Consider the following 27,193-nt stretch of genomic DNA (forward strand, 5'->3'; position numbering starts at 1 on the left):
AGAGGGGTGCCAGAGTTGGTTAAAACAGAAGACCTCAATAGTTACCTAATCAAGTTTTTCTGCCCTTCTCCTACCATAAGCCTCTTCCATGGATCTACTGATTGACAGAGTGCATAGGTTACCTTAGCCGAAATCCCTTCCCTCTACAGTTCCACCGGATATTATCCTTTGTGTACATTTCTTCCACATTAAAGTACAGTTAATGATGACTGCTCGTTCACTGCCTACTTAGCCTGAGTCTGCTCGCTCCCCTGCAGCCTTTTTGGTAACTAAAGTCATGAAGGAATAAAACCTGTTTCTTTGTCTAACTTTTTCTATGTGCTGCATATATCCTTTTCCCTAAGATCCTGTGGTCTTCTTCATGAAAAAGTTGACCAGTTGCCCATAGAAACCAATCAGATCGCTTCTTTTATTTTTCAGAGGCCTTTTTCAAAATTAAAGAAGCGATCTGATTCATTGCTATGTCAACTTTTCCTCTGCACATGTCTTGATAAATTTTCATCGGTATATACAGTGGTGACTTGGGATTGTTGCTCTATCAAGGTGTATTAGTTTGAAATCACTGTGTACGGAATATGCACGCACAGTTTACAATGTAAATTCAGTTTATGACTAGGGATTCTGGCACCTCCAGATCTGCCTGTATCTGATTGGTAGAAACCTATTAGATCCATGAGATGAGAGATATGCTTTCCGAACTTGCGGAGAGTGGAGAAAATGTATTAGGCCCCTTTCACACTGCCATTATGTTCCTGCAAAAACTCCCGTCATGAACTCCCATCAGAAAGTCCATAAAACGGCCGTCAAAAAATACCAATCATGTCAATGGGATTTTTTGACTATCCTTTAGCATCAGTTATGTCCTGTTATGACTAAGGTCCGATATTTTTTACGGTGCAAATAATGGGGCATACACAAATTTTGGTCCCGTCAAAAATAACGGTGGAATAAAGGACGTTAAAATTTTAACATTGAAGTCTATGGGTGACGGATGTTCACAAATGACATCCGTTATTGTCTGTTATTTTTATATTCCGTTATGTCTGTTATTTTTATATTCCGTTATGATCCGTTATTGCTACTGAGCATGCTCAGTACAGCATCACAACAGGAAGTCACATGGAAATAAAATAACGGATTATAACTGTGCATGACGGATGATATAACAGGTGATAACGGATGGCACATGTCCGTTATTTTGGCAGAATACCCGTCAAAATTGGTCATCAGTTATCATCCATTGTATTTCGTTATTTCATCTTTTTTTTCATGACCTGTTATTGCTGAATAACAGGTGTCAGAATGCAGGAACACGACTGTAGTGTTATTAGACATTCAGCTGTGAATGGGAGCAAAGCAGAGTGAAGGGGTACTCGGAGCGGAGTGAAGGGGTACTCGAAGCGGAGTGGCGGCATGACGGGGGCGTTAGAGCCCCCTTCACCTAATTTTGGGTTAGGCAGCATTAGAGGTTTTTAAGGGGTAGCTGGCCCTTTAAGGGGGGAGATGTGCAGGAGGTGACATGAGGGGCACAGGGGTCAAAAGTTTAAAGGGGTGGAGCCTGCAGCGTTAATTAGTTGCCGAAGTTGAGGAGCACTCCGGCGGGAGAAAGAGCAGAGTGAGGTCCTGCCTGCCCGCCCAAATTTGTTCCGGGATTGTCTTTGACATAGTGCGGTTTTTGGCAGGTAAAAGGGGTCCTTGGTGGGATTAATTGCTGGGAATTGCAGAGTTTGGATTAGAGGAATGGTGTTGTTGACAGTTGTTGGGGACCCAGCTTAATGGGCCTCCTGGTGGTGTGTCGGGGCCCCAGGAGTTGTTGGGAGCAGGCTCTAACGCTTGTGGGTGCCCCTGGGTCAGGTGAATGTGTCCAGGGGTAAATTGTTAGTGCCTAGGTTGGTGAAGAAAATGTTTTGAATAAATGTTGATTTATGATAATATTGTTATGTATATTTAAGTATTTGTTAATAAACGGACCTGACCGGCCAATTTTCACCACAACTTGTGTCAGCTTTTTTATCTGGAGAATGGTGGGTGGTGGAATGGTTGTCGGGCTTGTGAGGTACTTTAGTGGGAAGGGGGTGGGTGTAACGATCCCTACAGTCAAGCATGTGCATGCCGGATAACAACTATAATGTCCTCCATCTTGGCTTGTCAACTGTCTTGGAAGTTTTTCTTTTCCACAACTACTTCATCGAGAGGTCGTCTGATAAATATCATCATCGTTATTGTTGTTAAAAAAATTGGAACAATGCTTCAGAACCAAAATATTTAATCAGAGAGCACCTCCATCAGGCCAATGACTCTGCTTTCCATAGTTATAGCACTCTACATTGGAAGAACTCTATTTTCCTAAAATGTAGAAGGTATAAGCAGCACCTCACAGTGAAGTCTTGGTGTACATCCCATTAGGAGATTGGTCAAGCTTGGCCTCCACACAAGAGAAACCAAATAGCAAAGAAGTGTTTGGTGACAGCACACATATGGCCAATGGAAGTGTTAATTTCCAATTTACATTTCACCAGATATACATGACCCATATCAAGCATACGCTTGGTTAAGGCTGTAAAGGTTAAAGGGGTACTCCGCCCCTAGACATCTTATCCCCTATCCAAAGGATAAGTGATAAGATGTCTGATCGTGGGGGTCCCGCCACTGAGGACCCCCGGGATCTTACCTGCAGCACCTCTCTGTCATTACTGCACAGAGCAAACTCACTCTGTGCGTAATGATGGGCAATACAGGGGCCAGAGCATCATGATGTCACGGTTCCGCCCCCTCGACAGCTCGCCCCCTCAATACAAGTCTATGGAAGGGGGCGTGGTGGCCGTCATGACCCCTCCCATACACTTGCATTAAGGGGGTGGGTCGTGACATCACAAGGGGGCGTAGCCGTGATGTCACGATGCTCCGGCCCCTTTATCGCCGTCATTACGCACAGAGTAAGTTTGCTCTGTGCAGTAATGACAGCGGGGTGCTGCAGCGGGACCCCCGTGATCAGACATCTTATAAGATGTCTAAGGGCAGAGTATCCCTTTAAATAAATAATACCTAGTAATTAAATCATTTACATTGCCTCACAATAAGGCCGTAACCAAACTTGGTGACGAGACACACTAGTGTGTCGGCAGCAATCCCCAGGTGTCTCACAGTCCCCAGGTGTCTCGGGGGACACAGAACAGGTAAGTAATTCACAACAGGGAATTGGGGCGGGGAGGAATTAATGGGATGAAGAGGAGGGATGAAGAAACATAGAATGTGTCGGCAGATGAGAACCATTTGGCCCATCTAGTCTGCCCAATATTCTGAACACTATAAATAGTCCTTGGTCCTATCTTATATGAAGAATAGCCTTATGCTTATCCCATGCATGTGTAAACTCCTTCATTGTATTTGCAGCTACTACTTCTGCTGGAAGGCAATTCCATACATCCACTACTCTCTCAGTAAAGTAATACTTACTCATTTTACTTTTAAATCTTTTCCCCTCTTATGAAAAACTATGTCCTCTTGTGGTAGTTTTTCTTTTAAATATCTTCTCCTCCTTTACCGTATTGATTCCCTTGATCTACTGTATTTAAACGTTTGTATCATATCCCCTCTGTCCAGTATAGCAATCCGCAGGATTTGATGCACACGATATGCTGGGTAACCTAATTGACTGAACATGTCATCAAATCTGCAGCTTCAAATCCTGTGCATCAAATTTGCTCAGGATACTGTACTTATAATAACCTACAAAGAATACCACACCATAGGACAACTACATAAAATGTATACATTTTATTAATGACATGAAAAAAAAATATGCAAACAAGTTTATTAATAAATCACACATGAAATATTAAAAAAGAATCACCACAAAGAGAAAAGAGGACAGGGTCACTGAGGTACAAGAGTAAGTAAGACTATGTAAGTAACACATACATATCTGTATGCCCAAGGATGTACAAAACAAAAAAAATGGAAAAAGCAAAAGGCACTTTAAACGGCTACTCCACCCCTAGACATCTTATCCCCTATCCTTTGTATAAGATGTCTGATTGCAGGGGTCCTGCCGCTGGGGATCCCATGCGATCTCAGCTATGGCACCCCAGACATCCAACGCACAGGGCGAACTTTGGTCCATGCCGGATGACTGGTGATACGGGGTGGAGGCCCGTGACGTCAAGGTCATGCCCTGCTCGCCACCCCCACCCCCCCATGCAAGTGAGGTGGCCCAGTACAGGAGTTGCTCTCCTGTAACCTTTCTGTCCTGTGTAACGGACTCTATTTCAGTATCCCCTGAGTCCACCTTCATTATGTGTATCCTAAATGGTTAACAGCGTCCTATGTTATTAATTCATTTGTCTTTCTAATGTTCATATGCCTTTAAATGTCGTTACTGTGTAACCAGGGAAGGTGTCAGTGACCAGGTGACTTGTGTGGTGACCTATAGGAAGGACCCCTCCAAATTGCTCCCTTATAAACCAAGGGAGGAGCTAGTTTTTTCTATTGAATTCTTGCTGAGGAACAGTACAGAGTGTCTGGTGACCTGAGAGAGACCTAGGCCTAACCACGGAGCCACGCTTCAATCATCAAGTGCTCCTTCAGGGGAAAGGCAAAGCCTGGTAAGCAACCACAGGGGTGATGTTTAGTCAGTCATAGTCCAGTCAGTCAAGTCTGCTAAAGTCAGCATGGGTCTGCATAATTCGGTCCAAGTCCACTACAAGTCCCAGCGAGCCTGCAAGCCTCCAAAGTCAGTGGTCTTCTCCTGGGGCCGAACTGAGCTGTAAAGACTATTCCATCTGTCTGCCTCAGTAAAGCTGCTGTTGTTCCGTAACTTTGCATCGGAGTGATTATTTGCCCCGCTCCTAGCCCAGGAACCAGCAGCCATACCTTGGGAGGTGTGAGGATAACCACGCCCTGGTGCCATGAACACAAGAGGTTAATGCCATCTGCCCTCATCACACCCTCACCACAACTTTTGGTGTCCTGCGAACAGCATATGGATGTGCGCCTTATGCCAAAATTACCCCCTCAATCTGAACTGTATCCAGTATTGTAGAGAAAACCACACAAGTGTACGGGACTTTGTCAGTGAAACTTGTATGTTGCGAGGCGCTTGTGAAATAGTGGGGGAGGTAAAGAAACGTTTATTGTCTGCCATTGTTAACTGTGTAAAAGTTGTGCCCGCTATGTGTAAGATACGGGCTGGAGCTTTGCTACGTGATCAAATGCTTGCCGTACCTGAAGGTTAAAGATGTGGAGGAGAAGCGTGTATAAAAGTCCCGCACTGGTCAGCATCCCGCCCCTGGCCGTGGAAGTCAAGTTGTCGTCCCGAATCCTAAGTGGAACCAGAAAGATCTGCCCCTTGTTGCCAGGGGAGCGGAAGTAAGGGACACACCGCTGACGTACTTCCTGCTGGCAGTCATATTGCCAAAGCCCCCTATAAGAGGAGCAGGGCTAACGGACCTCTGCAGTCTGCAGGAAGTTGGTGGGTAGAGCAACATGGCGGAAGCACAGGAGAGTTCTGTGAGTCCCAAGATGGTGCCCCACGCCCGCAAAGTCGCAACGGCCGCAGCTCAAGTCTTCCAAGAGCTAGTCTGAGAGTCCTGCTGCCGGAAGATGATGGAGAGTGGCCAGCAACTCCGGAGGGCAGAACACCCATGTCATCCAGAGGAGTGTCGCCAGTGAGACTGTCTCCACACCACCGATCCTGGGGGTCCTGGGCCGAGATACCAACCTAGGAGTCAGATGTGAGTACTCCGGCGGAAGCTGCGTTTTCAACCCCTTCCAGCCAGTCCAGCCCAGAGTCCACCCTCCAGGCCCAGAAGTCTGCAGCACACCTCAGATCACCCCCACTTCCCGAATGGGTGTTTTGGGGATGAGCCACAATTGATTTAGTACATGCACCGGTGTTTACTCCCTCTGCCTGGCAGCCATGTCCAAGAGGGCCAAGCTAGAAGCAAAGACAGCTGCAATCATAGAGGGTCTGAGGGCACAGAGGAGATGAGAGTATGGCCCAAAAGTGATGACCTATGAAGTGCAATGGGCCCAACAAGCTGACACTAAAAACCTAGAGTGTCTGTACAATTGTATGTTGGACCACCCCAGAGCAGGAGAACCACCCCTTGAGAGGCGACGAGCCACAGTCATCAAATTTGACCGAGTTCGGGGGGTTGGAACCTCAATGGACTGCTACCATGGGGGTACCGTCCTTGTAAACCGTCGGGCCGTCCACCTTGAGAGCGGGGAGATAGTGGAGTACACCCCAGTCCGTAGTGCAAGAGGAGTATGGGCAGCAGCTGTCTGCTTCCCCTCAGAGGACTGGAAGTCGGATCCCTTCGGGCTACCACCTCCACCATTCAGAACCCGAAGTCACGTCAAGGAGGAAGAGTACCTGCCCGAGGTGCCCATCATGGCACCTAAGTATCACCAGAAGAAGTTATCTACAGATGTGCCCAGGCCTACTCCTGGCGTTGAGGAGGTTTGGCCTGCTCATTGGGCACCAACTAAAGTGCCTCGGCCTACTCCTGCTGAGGAGGAGGTTTGGCCGGCCCAACAGGCACCAACAATTTGTCCCCCAGTGGCACAAGCTGCTGCGGTACAGATGGTGGTAACAGTGAGCCCAACCATCACTGATTCTACATTGTCCCAGGTGTCGTGGAACACCAAAGTCAGTCCCTTAGAGGGAGCACAGTCCTGTGGTCGCCGCTACATGTCCCAACCTAGAAAACAACCTGGCAGGTGAGGTTGGGATGGCAAATTTCCAGGATAAGCTCACATGTGTAATTCTGTTTCTTTTTACTACCAAGTCGTGAGACTGACAATTGTTTTGTGGAAGTACCACTGTTGTTTTACAGGTTCTACAATAATGTTCAAGAGATGCAACCAAGAACTACCTGTAACCATTCTGTGTAAGTTTATGTGCCTGGCTCAAGCCATGATCCTTTACTACAGACTCTTCTGTACCAGAACTGTAGAGCGGTACTACAATTCACTTAAAGTATATGCACAAGTATATGCAACAAATGAGTATTATTGGGAAGTTGAACCACTGAGACACCTTGTAATAAAGTGGATACATAGGCCCAGATTTATCAAACTGTGTGAGAGAAAAAGTAGAGAGATTTTTCTACAGCAACCAATCACAGCTCAGCTAATGAGCTCTGGTAAAGTGAAAGCTGAGCTGTGATTGGTTGCTGTGGGAAAATCTCTCTATTTTTTCTCTCACACAGTTTGATAAATCTGGGCCTATGATAATGTTTGCACGAAATGTCTATATTGTCTAATGTTCTTGCTATCCATGGCATTTGTACAGGAGGTATCCTGGCCCTACCAGGAGAAGCGAATCTACTCACCTCATTGCCATGAGATGCACATAAGTGTACATAACAAAGCGTTCATGTATATGATAGTCAGTAGCCAAAAACATATTATTGTATAGTCACTAGAGAGTATCTAATTCTTGAGTAATCTCATGTACAGAAAATCAGTCTAAATATACATTAGTCAGTAATGTCCATAGCATATTATGTGATAGTCGGGCCTGACGAAGAGCTACATGCACGATACGGACCGTTGCCCAAACACTCCCCCCTTTGCACCACTCCCGTCCGCTCTCCATCATGTTTGTATCGTTGATGAAATAAAGAAGTTGTTTTAAGCTACTGGCCGGGTGAGTGCTCCATTTTATTTTTGAGCAGTTACCCGCAAGGGACTTTCCTTACTCTGCCTATATTGATGTTTTTCAAAGAAACATACTACCCTATGAGGAGCTCTGCTGTCCTTTTCCATGTTAGTCATCCCCAGTGTTTCTCCTTTAATACATAATCCCAGCCTTTGATTTTTCCTCCCCATGTGCATAACCTTACATTTATCAGTATTAAACCACATCTGCCAATTTCCAGCTTAAACCTCCAACCTATTCAGATCAATTTGCACCAGTGCTTTGTCCTATATTGTGTTAAGCACTTTAAAGAGTTTTGTATCATGTGCAAAGATTGATACTTTACTGTACATTAATATGTTAAAAAGAATATGGTCCAGAACTGACCCCTGTGGTACCCCACTAGTAACAGTCACCCATTCAGAGTATGTACTCTGTTTCCTATCACTGAGCAAGTTACTTAACCACTTACACACATTCTCCCCCAACCCAAGCATTCTCATTTTATCTACCAACCTTTTATGTGGCATCGTATCAAATGCTTTGAAGAAATCAAGATATACGACATCCAGGGATTCACCCTGGTCCAGTCTCAAGCTCACCTCCTCATAAATGCTGATCAGGTTAGTATAACAGGACCGATCCCTCATGAACCCATGCTGATATGGAGTTATACATGTATTCTCATTGAGATACTCCAAAATAGCATCTCTTAGAAAACCTGCTAACAATTTAAAGTATATACACTGAGGTTAAGCTAACAAGCCTATAACTCCTGGGGTCATTCTTTGGCCCTTGTTTGGATATTGGCACCACATTTGCTATGCGCCACTCCTGGAGAACAGACCATGTCCCTATAGAGTCCTTTGTGGTAACCACGGGGTGTTGCAATGGATGTAGCAGGGTCTGGTGGTATTAACCCGGGGGCAAGATGTTGTTAACCCCTTAGTGTTCGTGACGCCAGGATGTGGTTGTTTTGGTATAGGGCACCGCCGACAACCAGCCCAAAAACGGCATACAATGAAGGAATGTCCACAGCAAGGGTTTTAAAGTAACTGGAACTTTTACATGCAATATGCAGGAAACAGTCTTTACAATAATGCAGTTTCCTCAGAGGCAACCAGGACACAGGGAACCTCACAGGCTTGCTTGGACTTGTAGTTATGGTGAAAATGCAGCAGGCCACTGTGCTACTAATATATATCTTTAGCTGAGTAGTAGTCACTTGATTTGCAGAGATATTTGTAACTCTCGGTTTATAAGTGGCTACTGGACTTTAGGCTTTGGCCTAGATGAGATGAATTTGCAGTATAAAGGACTTTTTTTTAACTTTCTTTAGGTCCAGGAACTAAGAGAGTGCAGGAACAAGAGAGTGAATCTGGAGACTACAGCCCCTTATATACTAGGGGGCTGGACTAAAGCCCATTGGTTGCTAGTTGCCTGGGGTACCTGTGCCCTTGGAACTCTGGGTATGTCATGTGACTGCAGGTCACATGACCAACACTCTATACACTTCGTACAACTTTGTACATATGAACAACCACATTAAATGAACAGAATAAATACACATGGCATTTATACAAGACACTTGATCTGGGGAAGCCCTGCAGGAGAGCCCTGTGGACCTAAGGGACTCTTCCTGAGGGGACTTAAGGATGGTACAGAACTAGGTTCGGTACCAGGGCACCACACCTTGAATATTAGAAATATGGATCTGTCTATTACATTGCTTAACTCCCTGGTAACCTCTTCCTGAGTTGGTCAGGTTATATGAAAGAGAGAGAGAGTTTACCTTATCTCACCGTATTTCACCTGGCATTTGTTTTTGTTTTTTTTACTCCATAAATACAGTAGAGAAAAATGTGCTTATTGTATACACAACTTTTCCTCATTATCCTCTATAATTCCTACCTCATTAATTTTACATGGCCAAGACTTTCAGCAGTTTTATCCTTTTACTATTTATATAATTAAAGGGGTTCTCCCTTGTTTATACTGTTTTTTGTTATTATGTTTGTGTGTTATGTGTGTATAAGTATGTTTTTTTTTTATGTGTATTGTGATTATGTATATATGTATTTTCTTACCTTTTGTGAAGATCCGGAAGCTGGCCCCTTTTTCTTCCAGCGGCTTGCTGTGTAACCTCGGCCTCCGCCATGTTGTGTTCGGTAAGTGGGATGTCGGGGGGTGTGTTCTTGCTTCTGTTCTGTCCTTCCTATCTTCTGACGTCCGAGGCGAATCTTTTCTTCCTGTTTCTTCCGTGGCTCAGCGACGAATCTGCGGCCTCTTCTGGCGCATACGCAGGTAGTTTTTTTTTTACCAATAAAGTTTTTTTTTGCCTAATTGACAAACTGTCTGCGCATGCGCGAGTACGCAAGTGCTACGCTAACAGCGTAGCGTACGTTAGGTCTACGCTAATAGCGTAGCTTCACGCAAGCGCAGACAGTTTGTCAATTAGACATCAGAAACACACCCCCCTACATCCCACTTACCGAACACAACATGGCGGAGGCCGAGGTTACACAGCAAGCCGCTGGAAGAAAAAGGGGCCAGCTTCCGGATCTTCACAAAAGGTAAGAAAATACATATATACATAATCACAACACACATAAAAAAACACATACTTATACACACATAACACACAAACATAATAACAAAAAACAGTATAAACAAGGGAGAACCTCTTTAAAGAACATTTCAGGGTTAGTTTCATTATCCGTCTCCAGTTTTGCCCTTTCATGTTTTTTATATATTTTATTCAAAAGTGATTTATTGGATTTTGCTTATGTAAGCCAAATTTATCAACCCCCTGTGATAGTAAGATAAGGTTGTCACACATAAGCAAAACCAAAGCAAAAAAAAAAAAGCAACCTTACCTAAGCAACGATGATAAATGTCCCCGATTATGATTTCTGTAACTCAATAAAAATGTCCAATTTATAGACAGAAATATATATAAACAAAAAGTGCAGTCCGTGTAACCATAGTCACTAAACAAGATCTGTTAAGAGACATAACAGTGTAGACTAAAATTGTCCGTGGCTCCTACTACTTTGGGTAAAAATGTTAAGACATTTTACGATGATCTTCCTTGTTTTTCAAAAGTAGAGAAAGATCTGCAGCAATACCAATCCATTCTGGGAGAAAAGCAGCTTCGTACTTGAAAATATTAAGATATGGAGAATCTGGTAACGTGAAGTTTGTAAGGTAAATTGTTTCCCCTCTGGCCAAGTATGCAGCCCAATATCCAAATGTTCCAATAGTCATGATGGTGTGGTTACAATGCGCCAGTAAAGCAAAATCACGAGCAGGAGACCCTTCTTGGCCATCTCCAGCAAAGTAGACATCCCCTAGTGTATGATTAATGTTTTCCTTACACCAATCCATACCATTGCTGGTCACCACAAAGAGAGGGTTAGAATACTTGTGTCTGAAATAGTCCATGGCTTGTTGCAAGTAATTTCTGTCAGCTACTACTCCCTTCCTTATCTTAGACATGACATCAACATAATCTCCTCTGCGAACATGAACCCCAACAAAAGTCACATTAACCTTGGACCCTTTACATTTTTCCAAGTGGGAATTGGCATCATCTATGATTCTATCATGGAAAGTGAATTCTCGTAGAATCTCATCTCTTATGTGATGATAAAAGGTCCATGAACATGGAGTACCAAAAAGTTTCACGTATTGTCCAGAGATGTTTAAATATTCTGGGGCCATCCAATCCTGTAGTTTATATTCCCTCCATTTGATCGAATTTGCAACTTTTTGGGGGAGAACAGGCAATGATATTTTAAAAATCTTTCCAAGCTCATTCTGCATTTGAGGTAAAACGTATGCTTGATGACCATTCAGCTTGGCTAGGGCGTATAGCACTGCATTTTCTCCCATCTTGTTTCCTAAACGTGCACTGGGATGTGCAGTCCATATTACTGAGCCTAATGGAGAGTTCATCACATGTCCTCTGTTAACATAAGAGTAAAATAAGTACAAAATCAACGCAATGATGAGCATCCCCAAAATGGCACGTTTTCTTGACAAATTGCCTTTCATGGTGGGTTACTTGGCAGGCACTGATATCCTAGAAACAAAGCAGAATAAGTGAGGAGAGAACAAAAATACTCATATTCTTAAAGTGTTACTGTTGTTAGAAAAAAACTTTTTTTAATTCATGCTGCCTTAAAAATAAGCATTTTCTTAATATATTTTATTAAAATAAAAAAAATAACTTGTTCATACAAATGGCCACTAGGGGCTCTTTCTTCTTAACTTTGCCATCAGACCCTGGTCTTTTGGTCTCATCTATCCTAACAGCAGCAAATATGGACAAGTTTGCTGACAGGGAGGGGTGGAGTTATCTCCCTGCCCTGCTCACTTCAGGCATCACTGAACTCAGAAGTGACAGCTAAACCATGTCAGAATGGGAGACACTGGCCAGACATCTGCAGCATTTACAAAGGAGGACAGCAATTTACCGTATTTTTCGGCGTATAAGACGCACTTTTTCTTCCCCAAAACTGGGGGGAAAAAGTCAGTGCGTCTTATACGGCGAATACACCCCTATCGCGGCGGTCCCTGTGGCCATCAACGGCCGGGACCCGCGGCTAATACAGGACATCACCGATCGCGGTGATGCCCTGTATTAACCCTTCAGACGCGGCGATCAAAGCTGACCGCCGCGTCTGAAGGGAAAGTGACACTAACCCAGCTGTTCAGTCCGGCTGTTCGGGACCGCCGCGATTTCACCGCGGCGGTCCCGAACAGCCCGACTGAATAGCCAGGTTAGTGCTTACAGGACACCGGGGGGGACCTTACCTGCCTCCTTGGTGTCTTCTCCATTCAGGGATCCCCTGTATGGCCGGCGCTCTCCTTCCTCGTCATCATGTCGTCGCGTACGTGCGTCGGCGTGCGTAACAACGTGATGACGGCGACGGAGAGCGAGGATACCCAGCAGGCAGCAGAGACGTTCCGGAGCGACGGGGACACGGCGACAGCGATGGAGCGACATCCAGGGCAGCGGTGACGGGTCCGGAGCGATGGGGACACGTGAGTATTATCTCCTATGCAGTGGTCTTCAATCTGCGGACCTCCAGATGTTGCAAAACTACAACTCCCAGCAGGGCCCGGCCTAGACATTCTGCTAGGTGAGGAGACCCAGCCAATTAAAGGGGTACTCCGGTGAAAAACTTTTTTTTTTTTTTAAATCAACTGGTGCCAGAAAGTTAAACAGATTTGTAAATTACTTCTATTAAAAAAATCTTAATCCTTCCTGTACTTATTAGCTGCTGAATACTACAGTGGAAATTCTTTTCCGTTTGAAACACAGAGCTCTCTGCTGACATCATGAGCACAGTGCTCTCTGCTGACATCTCTGTCCATTTTTAGGAACTGTCCAGGGTAAAAGGAAATCCCCATAGCAAACATATGCTGTTCTGGACAGTTCATAAAATGGACAGAGATGTCAGCAGAGAGCACTGTGGTCATGATGTCAGTAGACAGCTCTGTGTTTCAAAAAGAAAAGAATTTCCGCTGTAGTATTCAGCAGCTAATAAGTACAGGAAGAATTAAGATTTTTTAATAAAAGTAATTTACAAATCTGTTTAACTTTCTAGCACCAGTTGATTTAAAAAAAAAAAAAAAAAAAAGTTTTTCACCGGAGTACCCCTTTAGTACTAACTTATATGCATATCTGCTGCCTTAGGGATTGGCCACTAATACGATGTGAGGCTTCAATACTACTATGGGAATTAAGGTCTGTGTGGCAGAATAAGGCACATATAACAGCATGGCAGCAGCTGGCCCATCCAATCTGCCCAGCACTCTGAACACTATCAATAGTCCCTGGCCATATCTTATATGAAGAATAGCCTTATACCTATCCCATGCATGCGTAAACTCCTTCCCTATATTTGCAGCTACCACTTTTACATGAAGGCTATTCCCTGCATCCACTACTCTCTCAGTAAAGTAATAGTTCCTGATATTACTGCAGAAACCTTTCCCATCTAATTTAAAACTATGTCCTCTTGTGGTAGTTTTTCTTCTCTTAAATATATTCTCCTCCTTTACTGTATTGATTTCCTTTATGTATTTAAAAGTCTCTATCTTATCCCCTCTGTCTCTTCTTTCTTCTATACATGTTAAGGTTCTTGAACCTTTTCTGGTAAGTTTTATCCTGCAATCCATGTACTAGTTTAGTATCTTCTCTGCACTCTCTCTAAAGTATCTATATCCTACTGGAGATACGGTCTCCAGTACTGCGCACAATACTCCAAGTGAGGTCTCACCAGTGCTCTGTACAGTGGCATGAGCGCTTCCCACCCTACTGATTATACCTCTCCTATACATCCATGAGCACTTCCCTTTCTACAGCTAATACCTCTCCCTATACACCATGAGCACTTCCCTCTTTCTACTGCTAATACCTCTCCCTATACACCCATGAGCACTTACCTCTCTACTGCTAATACCTCTCCCTATACACCCATGAGCACTTTCCTCTTTCTATTGCTAATACCTCTCCCTATACACCCATGAGCACTTCCCTCTTTCTAATGCTAATACCTCTCCCTATACACCCATGAGCACTTCTCTCGTTCTACTGCTAATACCTCTCCCTATACACCCATGAGCACTTCTCTCTTTCTACTGCTAATACCTCTCCCTATACTCTCATGAGCACTTCTCTCTTTCCACTGCTAATAAATCTCCCTATACACCCATGAGCACTTCCCTCTATCTACTGCTAATAACTCTCCCCATACACCCAAGCATTCTGCTAGCATTTCCTCGTGCTCTATTACATCGCCTGCCTACCTTTAAGTCTTCTTAACCCCTTAAGGAGTCAGGGCGTACCTGTACATCCTGAGTCCGCTCCCGTTCTATGACACGGGGCCACTGCGTTTCATAGCGGGTCGGGCCTGGCCTCTAACAACGGCCGGGACCCGTGGCTAATAGCTCGCGGCACTGGTCTCCTACCTTGCCACCTGGTGCCCGATCGCCGTATGACTGCTCAGTGCCTGAGATCCAGGTATGAGCAGTCAAGCGGCAGAATCATCGATCAATGGTTTCCTATGAGAAACCATTGAACAATGTAAGAGATCAGGGCATGCAGTTTTATAGCCACTAGAGGGGGCTATAACACTGCAAAAAAAAAAAATTGTGGGGAAAAAAAGTGAATAAAGATCATCTAACCCCTTCCCTAATAAAAGTTTGAATCACCCCCCTTTTCCCATAAAAAAAGCAGTGTAAATAAAAAATAAAGATAAACATATGTGGTGCATATTGTTGCGGGAGATGTAATCTTGTTGTACCATATCCTGGATCTAAACAAATGCTGCTTCATTGCGACTTTTGTTTTAAAAATTGTGTAGCTGTGCTGCAGTCTGGTTATGTTTTTGCAGTTGTCATGGATTTATTATGTGCGATTGTTGCACAATTTGTCAGCTCTGACTTGGCTTACAAAATTGGCTGTATTTGTAAAAGGTTGCACACAGGTTGAAAAGTTGCAGGAAAATCACAAAGGAGGCATCATACAAAGTTGAGTACTGTAACACTCACGTTTCAGAAGACAGGAACACCGGTGGATGTGGATCCGCTGGACCTGTGAGGCAGATGACTCAGACCATACCAGGGAGCGGAGTCTAAGGTGCCGCTGGTTTTCACCAGAGCCCGCCGCAAATCAGGATGGACTTGCTGCGGCAGGTGGCACCCAGGTCGCTACCCCTGGCACGGCTCGACCACACAAGCGGCTGAGGAGATGTGAGGCACAGGAAGGATAAGGCAGCTCGTAGTCAGGACAGCAGAAGGTTAGGGCAGGCGGCACAGAAGCGTAGTGAGGATGTAGCAGGAGGTCAGTAGGCAGGCGGCAGAGGAGCAAGGTCAGGTCACAGAGCAAAGGATCAGATACATGTCAAGGCAACTCTCAGGAATGCTTTCTCTCATGCACAAGGCAACAAAGATCTGGCAGGGAAGTGTGGGAGGAGAAGGAATTATCAATGAGCCACAGGTGTGTCACGATTCGGCTGGCTGGAGGTGGATCCTCTGTGCCAGAGAGGGATTGGCGTGGACCGTGTTGGTGGACCGGTTCTAAGAGGCTACTGGTGTTCACCAGAGCCCGCCGCAAAGCGGGATGGTCTTGCTGCGGCAGTAGCAACCAGGTCGTATCCACTAGCAACGGCTCAACCTCGCTGACTGCTGAGAAGGCGTGGGACAGAAGGACTAGGCAGAGGCAAGGTCAGACGTAGCAGAAGGTCGGGGCAGGCGGCAAGGTTCGTAGTCAAGATGGATAGCAGGAGTTCAGGTAACACAGGCTTTGGACAACACTAAACGCTTTCACTGGCACAAGGCAACAAGATCCGGCAAGGGAGTGCAGGGGAAGTGATGAGATATAGCCAGGGAGCAGGTGGAAGCCAATTAAGCTAATTGGGCCAGGCACCAATCATTGGTGCACTGGCCCTTTAAGTCTCAGAGAGCTGGCGCGCGCGCGCCCTAGAGAGCGGAGCCGCGCACGCCAGCACATGACAGCAGGGGACCGGGACGGGTAAGTGACTTGGGATGCGATTCGCGAGCGGGCGCGTCCCGCTGTGCGAATCGCATCCCCGACGGCCATGTCAGTGCAGCGCTCCCGGTCAGAGGGACTGACCGGGGCGCTGCAGGGAGAGAGACGCCGTGAGCGCTCCGGGGAGGAGCGGGGACCCGGAGCGCTCGGCGTAACAGTACCCCCCCCCCCTTAGGTCTCCCCCTTTCTTTGTCCGGTAACTGCTTCCCATGGGATGAGGACACCGGGAGTTATTGAAGGGTTTCCTCAAAGGCAGGCCGTACAGCAGGAGTGGGAATGGGGAGGGAGGGCAGAGGGTGAAGCTTGGCACGGGGCAGGGTGACACCAGGACGGGGGCCATGAGGAGGCACTGAGGCTTGCCTGACGGGACTGGGAGGGGGGGAGAGGCATTTCTTGTGGCAAGCAGAGTCCCAGTTCTTGATCTCCCCGGTGGTCCAGTCAAGGGTGGGGGAATGAAGCTGGAGCCATGGCAGACCGAGGAGGACCTCAGAGGTGCAGTTGGGAAGGACGAAAAATTCAATCCTTTCGTGGTGGGGTCCAATGCACATTAAGAGGGGTTTTGTGCGGTAACGCACGGTGCAATCCAGTCTAACTCCGTTGACCGCGGAAATGTAGAGCGGCTTGACGAGACGGGTCACCGGGATGCAGAATTTATTCACCAAAGAATCTAAAATGAAATTCCCAGAGGCACCAGAGTCCAAACAGGCCACGGCTGAGAGGGAGGAGTTGGCTGAAGGAGAAATCCGCACGGGCACCGTGAGACGTGGAGAAGCAGACTTTGAACCAAGAGACGCCACACCCACGTGAGCTGGGTGCGTGCGTGCGTTTCCCAGACGTGGAGGACGAATAGGGCAATCCACCAAGAAATGCTCGGTACTGGCACAATACAGACAAAGATTTTCTTCCCTACGGCGATTCCTCTCTTCCTGGGTCAAGCGAGACCGATCCACTTGCATGGCCTCCTCGGCGGGAGGCCCAGGCGTAGATTGCAAAGGATACTGTGGGAGAGGTGCCCAGAGATCTAAGTCTTTTTCCTGGCGGAGCTCCTGATGTCTCTCAGAAAAACGCATGTCAATGCGTGTGGCCAAATGGATAAGTTCTTGCAGGTTGGCAGGAATCTCTCGTGCGGCCAGCACATCCTTGATGCTACTGGATAGGCCTTTTTTAAAGGTCGCGCAGAGAGCCTCGTTATTCCATGATAATTCGGAAGCAAGAGTACGAAATTGGATGGCGTACTCGCCCACTGAAGAATTACCCTGGACCAGGTTCAGCAGGGCAGTCTCGGCAGAAGAAGCTCGGGCTGGTTCCTCGAAGACACTACGGACTTCAGCGAAGAAGGACTGGACTGTGGCTGTGGCAGGATCATTGCGGTCCCAGAATGGTGTGGCCCAAGACAAGGCCTTTCCTGAAAGAAGGCTCACTACGAACGCCACCTTAGACCGTTCTGTAGGAAACAAGTCCGACAACATCTCCATATGCAGGGAACATTGAGGCAAAAATCCACGGCAAAGACTAGAGTCCCCATCAAATTTGTCCGGCAGGGACAAGCGGAGGCTAGGAGCGGCCACTCGCTGTGGAGGAGGTGCAGGAGCTGGCGGAGGAGATGGTTGCTGCTGTAGCAGAGGCAGAAGTTGCTGTAACATGGCGGTCAACTGCGACAGCTGCTGTCCTTGTTGGGCAATCTGCTGCGATTGCTGAGCGACCACCGTGGGAAGGTCAGCGAGACTTGGCAGCGGCACCTCAGCGGGATCCATGGCCGGATCTACTGTCACGATTCGGCTGGCTGGAGGTGGATCCTCTGTGCCAGAGAGGGATTGGCGTGGACCGTGTTGGTGGACCGGTTCTAAGAGGCTACTGGTGTTCACCAGAGCCCGCCGCAAAGCGGGATGGTCTTGCTGCGGCAGTAGCAACCAGGTCGTATCCACTAGCAACGGCTCAACCTCGCTGACTGCTGAGAAGGCATGGGACAGAAGGACTAGGCAGAGGCAAGGTCAGACGTAGCAGAAGGTCGGGGCAGGCGGCAAGGTTCGTAGTCAAGATAGCAGGAGTTCAGGTAACACAGGCTTTGGACAACACTAAACGCTTTCACTGGCACAAGGCAACAAGATCCGACAAGGGAGTGCAGGGGAAGTGATGAGATATAGCCAGGGAGCAGGTGGAAGCCAATTAAGCTAATTGGGCCAGGCAACAATCATTGGTGCACTGGCCCTTTAAGTCTCAGAGAGCTGGCGCGCGCGCGCCCTAGAGAGCGGAGCCGCGCGTGCCAGCACATGACAGCAGGGGACCGGGACGGGTAAGTGACTTGGGATGCGATTCGCGAGCGGGCGCGTCCCGCTGTGCGAATCGCATCCCCGACGGCCATGTCAGTGCAGCGCTCCCGGTCAGCGGGACTGACCGGGGCGCTGCAGGGAGAGAGACGCCGTGAGCGCTCCGGGGAGGAGCGGGGACCCGGAGCGCTTGGCGTAACAAGGTGTACTACACTAATGGGTGCACTGGCCCTTCAAACCTTAAAGCTTCGGCTCATGCGCGCCCTTGGAGACGGGGACACGCTTGCCGGAGCAGAGAGGCAGAGGCGGGGGCAGGAGAAGCACCAGGTGAGTGACGGATTGGGGTTCGCATGCGGGCATGTCCCGCGATGCGAATCCCAGCCCCACAAACAGCAGCAGGTAACGGGACCATGCCCTCATGGCCAGCGTGTGCGGCCGGAGCGCATAATGTAACAGGTACTGAAGTAAAAAATGTTTACTAGCATCCTGTTTATCACATGCACTGCAACATTTAATACATTTGATGCACATTTGTTGCACATACACTTTCCTCTTCACAAACTAAAGGAGTAAAAAAAAAACTTTCACCTACACAACTCTTGAGAAATCCCCCCAAATGTACAATTATGTGCTGAATAATAAAATGCTGGGTAAAACTTTTACCAAAAAATGACTTGGGGTACTGGTCGACAATAAGCTTAACTCTAGTGATCAGTGCCAGGCAGCGGCTGCCAAGGCTGATAAAGTCATGGGATGTATCAAGAGAAGCTTGTGACAGGGACATAGTTTTGCCGCTGTATAAATCACAAGTCAGACCACATATGGAGTATTGGGTCCAATTCTGGGAACCTGTATATAGGAAGGACATGGCAAAACTGGAGAGGACACAAAGGAGGGCGACAAAGATAATAATTGTATGGGAGGATTACAGGACCAAGACAGGTTATCAGGCTTGGGGTTATTTAGTTTGGAGAAAAGACATTTTGGGGGCGATCTGATCCCAATGTACAAATATATGAATGGACAGTAAAGAGATCTTTCTAGTGATCTTTTTATACCTAGGCGGGTAACCATGACAAGGGGGCATCCTCTACATCTAGAGAATAGAAGATTTCACCATCATCACAAGTCCACTAGATACAAATACAATTGAGTTCCTATGGTTTTCAGATATGGATCTTTGCCCGTACTCTCGGGGCTCCACCAAACTCCACTATGCACAATAGGTAACACATGTGTATAGGGCAATTAAACAAGGCTGAATGCCAACTAAGCTTTACCGCAAAGGTGAGTTCACATTCAATACATAACTCACGGTTTATGTAGAAGTATTCTTCATGTTTTTATTCACTTTAGTTTTGTTTTTCACATGAAATCGTCTCACAGGACATAGATATAGCAGCAATGTAGCAGCATGAAGTTAGACATTTACTGTAGCTTCCCCAGTCATAGCACAACTTTTCAGGGGTGGACCCCATTATTCATGTGACCCCCTTATTCATGTGACCCCCTTATTCATGTGACCCCCTTATTCAAGGCTGTATACCACTAGAAAACTAGCAAAGTATTGAAAAAAACAGTTCTCCACCATCTAAAAAACTATTATTAAAGACATTTACTGACATTTTGGGAAACACAAAGGAATAAATATACAAGGTATCAAGAGATATGGTCATCCTAGTTGGGAAAGTTCAAACACATAAGGAATATGAGTAGAAGCGACAGTATAAATCCTCTCAATTATTTTTTGTTGTTTATCAGGCACATCTGGGTGGGAGGAGGAAAAAATTGCAATAAAAATTAAGACCTTAAGGTTAAGAAGGTTTAAATTTGCAAACTCATATGTTAAATGAGTATCGGTTAATATGCATGATATTTGGAAAAATGTTATTTGGCAAAGATAATGTTTATATAAGATAATACTGGAATAATGAGAAATATATAAAAAAAAAAAAAATAAATAAATAAATAAAAAAGGTTTTGTTTATCACAAAAGTGCAGATCCACTGAACGCAACTACAACAACCAGGGAAAAATTTCAAGTAAATTTTAATCATCCCCGAAACAAATGATGGATCTGCTGCAAACTCTTCTTCATCAACAACAACAAATCCATAGTCCCCTATTTCCCAATATTATTCCCACCCAAGTGAATGATAATCACATCTGGCCAACCCAACCCATCTTCACCATCCAAAATATTCTTACCAGCTCCAGATTCATTGACAAATTTGCGTTATAACTTCGGCTGGTAGGTCTTTGCTCTGCCCAGCGGACAAAGGAACGCCCAAAGATCCAGACTGAGGCACCTGAAAAAGACAAACAAACTTTAGAAAGTTGATAAGAAGGACAGATACACCTTTTAAAACAATTACAATCCTATTTCCTAAGATTTTCAATAACAACAAAGGGCAAACCTCTTGGTTGCTGCCACAATGCAAAATGAAGGGGAAAAATATTTTACATTCAGACCCAGTTCATCGAAACATTTTTAAAGATCTACCCTAAACTGGAATTACATGACTGCCACGTTAGACTAGTTGGTTAACAAATTATAACTCCCACCCATACGCAGGCCCAAAAACCTCCTGTGCAGCTATAAACAGCCAGAAGCTGCACTTTCATAACATGACATGGTTAAAAGCCAAGTTGCCTACAACCGCCTTACTCCGGGGTAAATGCCTCCCAATCCTCAAGGCCCCCAAAAACATGAAAACAATAGGTTATGATATATGGGCCACCTCAAATTCAGAAAAAAAACCTTAAAGGGATACTCCGCCCCTAGATATCTTATCCCCGCCGCTGGGGACCCCCACGATTTCCCTGCTGCACCCGGTGTTCATTTAGAGCTTCGGGTGCAGCACCGGAGGCACGTGATGTCATGGCCGCACCCCGCTCATGACGTCACGGCCACACCCCGCTCATGACGTCACGGCCACTCCTCCTCAATGCAAGTCTATGGGAGGGGGGGGTGACGGCCCTCACACCCCCCTCCCATAGAGTTGCATTGAGGTGGCATGGCCGTGACATCACGAGCCGGGTCTAACCGTGATGTCATGAGCCTCCACCCTGCATCGCCAGTCATCCGTGCACCGGGTGTCTGGGGTGCCGCAGCCGAGATTGCAGGGGTCCCAAGCGGCAGGACCCCCGTGATGAGACATCTTATCAGACATCTTAGGGGATAAGATGTCTAGGGGCGGAGTACCCCTTTAATGACACATGATGCAAAGATGACACAAAGAGAAATAGGACACCTGCCACTCCATACTCAGAGCAATACAAGCATATTAAAATATATGAGCGATTGGCATAATTGCTCATGTATTGTAATATAATAGTGTAAAATATTTTAATAATAATAATGGTGCAATATAGGTACATTTTATACATACTTTGTCAAAAAATTTTACGTTTTTTTTTTTAGCGGTACAATAATAGAAAAGTGTGTAACCATGGGTATCGTGTTAATTTTCATATCAAACAAGAAAATGGAAGGATAACGCACTCACCGCTGGCATTATAGAAGGCTTTGGTCTATATTAGTAGTAGAAAAACACTTGAAATCCAATGAGACAGATAAACAGGGAGCTGAAGGTAGAACAGGTGAGGCTGGGGGCATTCACACGGGAGGCAACATGTTTCACGCACTACGGCGCTTCGTCTGGCCCGGCCAGACGAAGCGCCGTAGTACATGAAACATGTGTGTGTGTAAGGTTTCACCATCATCACAGATAGGGATTCTTTACTGTAAGAGCAGTGAGACTATGGAACTCTCTGCCACATGATGTTGTGATGTTTGACTCAATAAACAAGTTCAAGGGGGGCCTGGATGTTTTTCTAGAAAATTATATTACAGGTTATAGATACTAGATTTATGGGGATAGAACGTTGATGCCATATTGGAGTCAGGAAGGAATATTTTGGAGTCCGGAAGGTGGTTTTTGCCTTCCTTTGGATCACAGTAATGTTTTAGGTTGAACTTGATTGACTCTTGTCTTTTTTCAACCTTATAAACTATGTAACTATGTATTATTTGAGCTCTGTTCAGGTTAATGGCCATGGCTAATACAGTTTATCCTGATCCTCTGTCACCATCAGCACACAGTAATCATGATCGCTGCATGCCGATGGTTACCATGGGAGCCAGGGTCCTGACAAAGGTCCCAGAACTTCCATAGCTGTAATGTTTATCAGCATAATGTTGTATATTACCTGTTAGTGAAACACTGGCAGACAATAATAATGTTTTGATATACTGAGGGGGGTATTCTAGTTAAAGCATAATGGTGCCAACTCCTAAATCACTCAGCTGCCCTGACAGGAGAATTAAAGATAAGAGCCATGAGTGTCTTAACCTCCCCCCTCCCCATTTGTCAGGGCACTAACACAGTGTTCTGCGAACTGTGGTTTTCCAGCTGACGGCTGTCTGGGCATGATGGGAGTTGTAGTTTTGGAAAAACTGGTGAGCCACAGGTTTTCGAACACTGATCCAACATTACCACATATGGTAATTATATATATTTTATAGTAATGTATAGTACTTACCTTGTTTGGCATCGCAGGACCTTCAGTCATGTGACCATGCTAATAACCTCTATGGTATGTTGGAGGACCTTAGGAGGTCCTTGGGTCCAGGCCGGATCATCATTGGCGCTCATGGAGCACCTGCTCCGGGCCCCGTGCCCGCAGGGGGCCCCGTCACATTCGGGACATCCCTGTGGGCTGCTCAGTAGCGGATCGGGGCCCCCCAATAGCCCGGCCACGGCCACTTTAAAACAGTGACCAGCGGCGGCTCCTGTGGGCCCGCTCCGGACTCCTCCTGCTTTTTTTATATTTCATATTTCCTTACCTGGCCGCGCTCGGCAGGCTCAGGTGATGCGTCGGGTCATGTGGGCTGTGACGAGTGACGTCTCCTGCGGCTCCTCTGCACAGCGTCAGGGGCGTCACTCATCATTTCCTGCAGGGCACAGTTTTCTTCATTACACCCCAGCGCTGCAGAAAATGACGAGTGACGTCCCTGATGCCGAGCAGAGGAGCCGCAGGAGACGTCACTCGTCACAGCCCACGAGACCCGACACATCACCTGAGCCTGCCGAGCGCGGCCAGGTAAGGAAATATGAAAAATAGAAAAAGGATGAGGAGGGGGGAGCAATGATGGGGGGAATGATTGGTAGGGGGGAATGATGAGCGGGGGGGGGGAATGATGAGCAGGGGGGGTTAATAATGAGCAGGGGGTGTTAATGATGAGCGGGGGGGGCTTAATGATGAGCGGGGGGGGCTTAATGATGAGCAGGGGGGTTAATGATGAGCAGGGGGGGTAATGATGAGCAGGGGGGGTAATGATGAGCAGGGAGGGTGAATGATGAGCAGGGGGGGTTAATGATGAACGGGGGGGCTTAATGATGAGCGGGGGGGGTAATGATGAGCAGGGGGGGTAATGATGAGCAGGGGGGGTTAATGATGAGCAGGGGGGGTTAATGATGAGCAGGGGGGTTAATGATGACCAGGGGGGGTTAATGATGAGCAGGGGGGTAATGATGAGCAGGGGGGGTAATGGTGAGCGGGGGGGGGGGGTAATGATGAGCAGGGGGGTAATGATGAGCAGGGGGGTAATAATGAGCAGGGGGAGAATGATCAGCAGGGGGGTAATGATGAGCAAAGGGGGGAATGATGAGCAGGGGGGGTAATGATGAGCAAGGGGGGGTAATAATTAGCATGGGGGTAGAATGATGAGCAGTGGGGGGTAATGATGAGCGGGGGGAGAATGATGAGCGGGGGGAGAATGATGAGCAGGAGGGGAGAATGATGAGCAGGGGGGAGAATGATGAGCAGGGGGGGAATGATGAGCAGGGGGGGGAATGATGAGCAGGGGGGGGAATGATGAGCAGGGGGGGAATGATGAGCAGGAGGGGGAATGATGAGCAGGGGGGGAATGATGAGCAGGGGGGAGAATGATGAGCAGGGGGGTAATGATGAGCAGGGGGGAGAATGATGAGCAGGGGGGAGAATGATGAGCAGGGGGGGAGAATGATGAGCAGGGGGGGGGGGGCGAATGATGAGCAAGGGGGGGAATGATGAGCAAGGGGGGAATGATGAGCAAGGGGGGGAATGATGAGCAAGGGGGGGAATGATGAGCAGGGGGGGAATGATGAGCAGGGGGGGTAATGATGAGCAGGGGGGAGAATGATGAGCAGGGGGGAGAATGATGAGCAGGGGGGAATGATGAGCAGGGGGGGAATGATGAGCAGGGGGGTAATGATGAGCAGGGGGGGTAATGATGAGCAGGGGGGGTAATGATGAGTGGGGGGGAGCGGGGGGGAGAATGATGAGCAGGGGGGGGAGAATGATGAGCAGGAGGGGAATGATGAGCAGGGGGGGTAATGATGAGCAGGGGGGGTAATGATGAGCAGGGGGGGGAATGATGAGCAGGGGGGGTAATGATGAGCAGGGGGGAGAATGATGAGCAGGGGGAGAATGATGAGCAGGGGGAGAATGATGAGCAGGGGGGGTAATGATGAGCAGGGGGGTAATAATGAGCACGGGGTAATGATGAGCAGGGGGGTAACGATGAGCAGGGGGGGGTAATAATGAGCAGGGGGGTAATGATGAGCAGAGGGGAGAATGATGAGCAGGGGGGTAATGATGAGCAGGGGGGGTAATAATGAGCAGGGGGTAATGATGAGCAGGGGGGGGTAATGATGAGCAGGGGGGGTAATAATGAGCAGGGGGTAATGATGAGCAGGGGGGGTAATGATGAGCAGGGGGGGTAATTATGAGCAGGGGGTAATGATGAGCAGGGGGGTAATGATGAGTAGGGGGGAGAATGATGAGTAGGGGGGAGAATGATGAGCAGGCGGGGAATGATGAGTAGGGGGGGATGATGAGTAGGGGGGAGAATGATGAGCAGGGGGGAGAATGATGAGCAGGGTGGAGAATGATGAGCAGGGGGGGAGAATGATGAGTAGGGGGAGAATGATGAGTAGGGGGAGAATGATGAGTAGGGGGAGAATGATGAGCAGGCGGGGGATGATGAGCAGGAGGGGGAATTATGAGCAGGGGGAGTAATGATGAGCAGGGGGGAATGATGAGCAGGGGGGAATGATGAGATGGGGGGAAATGATGAGCAGGGGGGGAGAATGATGAGCAGGGGGGGAATGATGAGCAGGGGGGAATGATGAGATGGGGGGAAATGATGAGCAGGGGGGGAGAATGATGAGCAGGGGGGAGAATGATGAGCAGGGGGGAATGATGAGATGGGGGGAAATGATGAGCAGGGGGGGAATGATGAGCAGGGGGGAATGATGAGATGGGGGGAAATGATGAGCAGGGGGGGAGAATGATGAGCAGGGGGGAGAATGATGAGCAGGGTGGAGAATGATGAGCGTTGCCCCAGTTAGTCTAAGTCTGAGCTACAGTGTGGAAAGGAGGTGAAAGACATGTGTGGTGAATACTGAGGGAAGCCTAAAGAAAATGTCTTCTCAAGTCAGCCCCGCCATTCTGCAAGAGTTCCCCGTACAGTGGTGAGTCAAGTCCTGGCCGTGTTTGTAAGTGGACCTTGTCAAAACCCTAGTCAGCGTGGGAAATCTTCAAGTCTCAAACCTAAAGTCTATATCATTCAAGTGGGTGAAAAGCACCATAAGCCCCAGCAAGGCAACAAAGCTCCCAAGGGTTACACTGCATCCCTTCTACTCTTCTCCGTACTGTGTGTTTCACCATCTGCACCTGCTCAGTAAAAGACAGTTATCCTTAACCCGACATCAGTGTATTTATTACCCCGCCGTGTCTGGTCCAGGAGAAGCGGTCTCCACCTCGGACCGTGTATAAGCTAACGGTGCCCTGGCGTCACGAAGTGAAAGGAATTCCTTGCACCCCCGTGTCACCACTCTTTCATTATATGGTTTCCTTAGTGGTATTTTCTTTGTTTACAGACTAATAGTGTTCTACAACATTGTCTACAGTTCCAGCCATGTTGAGGCTGATCACCATATTTCCCTCATGATCTGTCGTACATCGTGTATTTTATGAAGTTGTTATTCGAAGTAAATAAAAGTATAACGTCTTACCTTACTGTCTTTGCAGATCACACGAGCGATTTAATCTTTCTTGTTCCTTCTCTTCATGGAGATAACAAATAGAGCCATGAGAGGGAGGGGTCACACAGGAAGCAGCGAGACTCAAACCCCAACGTGAACACAGACCGGCAGTAAATTGGGATTGGGCAAGATCAGGAGGGCGTTTTTTTTTAGAAATTGAAGTTTTAACTGAGAGACATGTCTGTGTCATGAGATGGAGTCCTGGGATGATTATTAACTGGCATTAAGTTACTTATGCTTGTTTTTAAGTAGCAATTACAAAACATCATGTGAACTTTAAATCACAGTGAGCAGAGGACGAAAAGCCGGCACAGCTTGGCCTCAGTGTAGCATTCCCATATGGTACATAGGCAATATAGTAGCAGGTGCAGCAAACGTGAGACCCAATACGTAAATCCTGTTTCGGGTGCTCAATCCTCGAGAGCAAAAAAGTTCATAAGCAAACTAAAACAGTAGAAGCAGGAGGCACTCACCACTGGGAGTACGTGAAATATATTGTTGCTTTATTTCAGACGTGCAGGAGCAGAAAGGACAAGTGTGGACGCAAGCGTCCACACTTGTCCTTTCTGCTCCTGCATGTCTGAAATAAAGCAACGATATATTTCACGTACTCCCGGTGGTGAGT

The 27,193-nt window shown here is 47.1% G+C and overlaps 1 protein-coding gene across 2 annotated transcripts; it reads right to left on the minus strand.

The window, feature by feature from the left end:
• Positions 1-10,323: 10,323 nt before the first annotated feature.
• Positions 10,324-26,578, minus strand: LOC130293602 (galactoside alpha-(1,2)-fucosyltransferase 2-like). Of its 2 annotated transcripts, none has more exons than XM_056542469.1 (3): positions 26,539-26,578; positions 20,684-20,775; positions 10,324-11,729 (listed from the first exon to the last, which is right to left on the minus strand). In XM_056542469.1, exon 3 carries the CDS (start codon positions 11,699-11,701, stop codon positions 10,712-10,714), a length of 990 nt encoding a protein of 329 aa, XP_056398444.1. In that variant the 5' UTR covers positions 11,702-11,729; positions 20,684-20,775; positions 26,539-26,578; the 3' UTR covers positions 10,324-10,711. The 2 variants fall into 2 exon arrangements, with proteins under 2 accessions (XP_056398444.1, XP_056398443.1); XM_056542468.1 differs by having other exon boundaries at positions 20,684-20,784.
• Between the last annotated feature and the right edge of the window lie 615 nt (positions 26,579-27,193).

This window comes from Hyla sarda, chromosome 10 (genome assembly GCF_029499605.1).
Source record: "Hyla sarda isolate aHylSar1 chromosome 10, aHylSar1.hap1, whole genome shotgun sequence".
NCBI lineage: Eukaryota > Metazoa > Chordata > Amphibia > Anura > Hylidae > Hyla > Hyla sarda.

Bases quoted from the DNA above. Each gene is read 5' to 3' on its own strand.
- LOC130293602 (XM_056542469.1), bottom strand. From the start codon at position 11,701: ATGAAAGGCAATTTGTCAAGAAAACGTGCCATTTTGGGGATGCTCATC.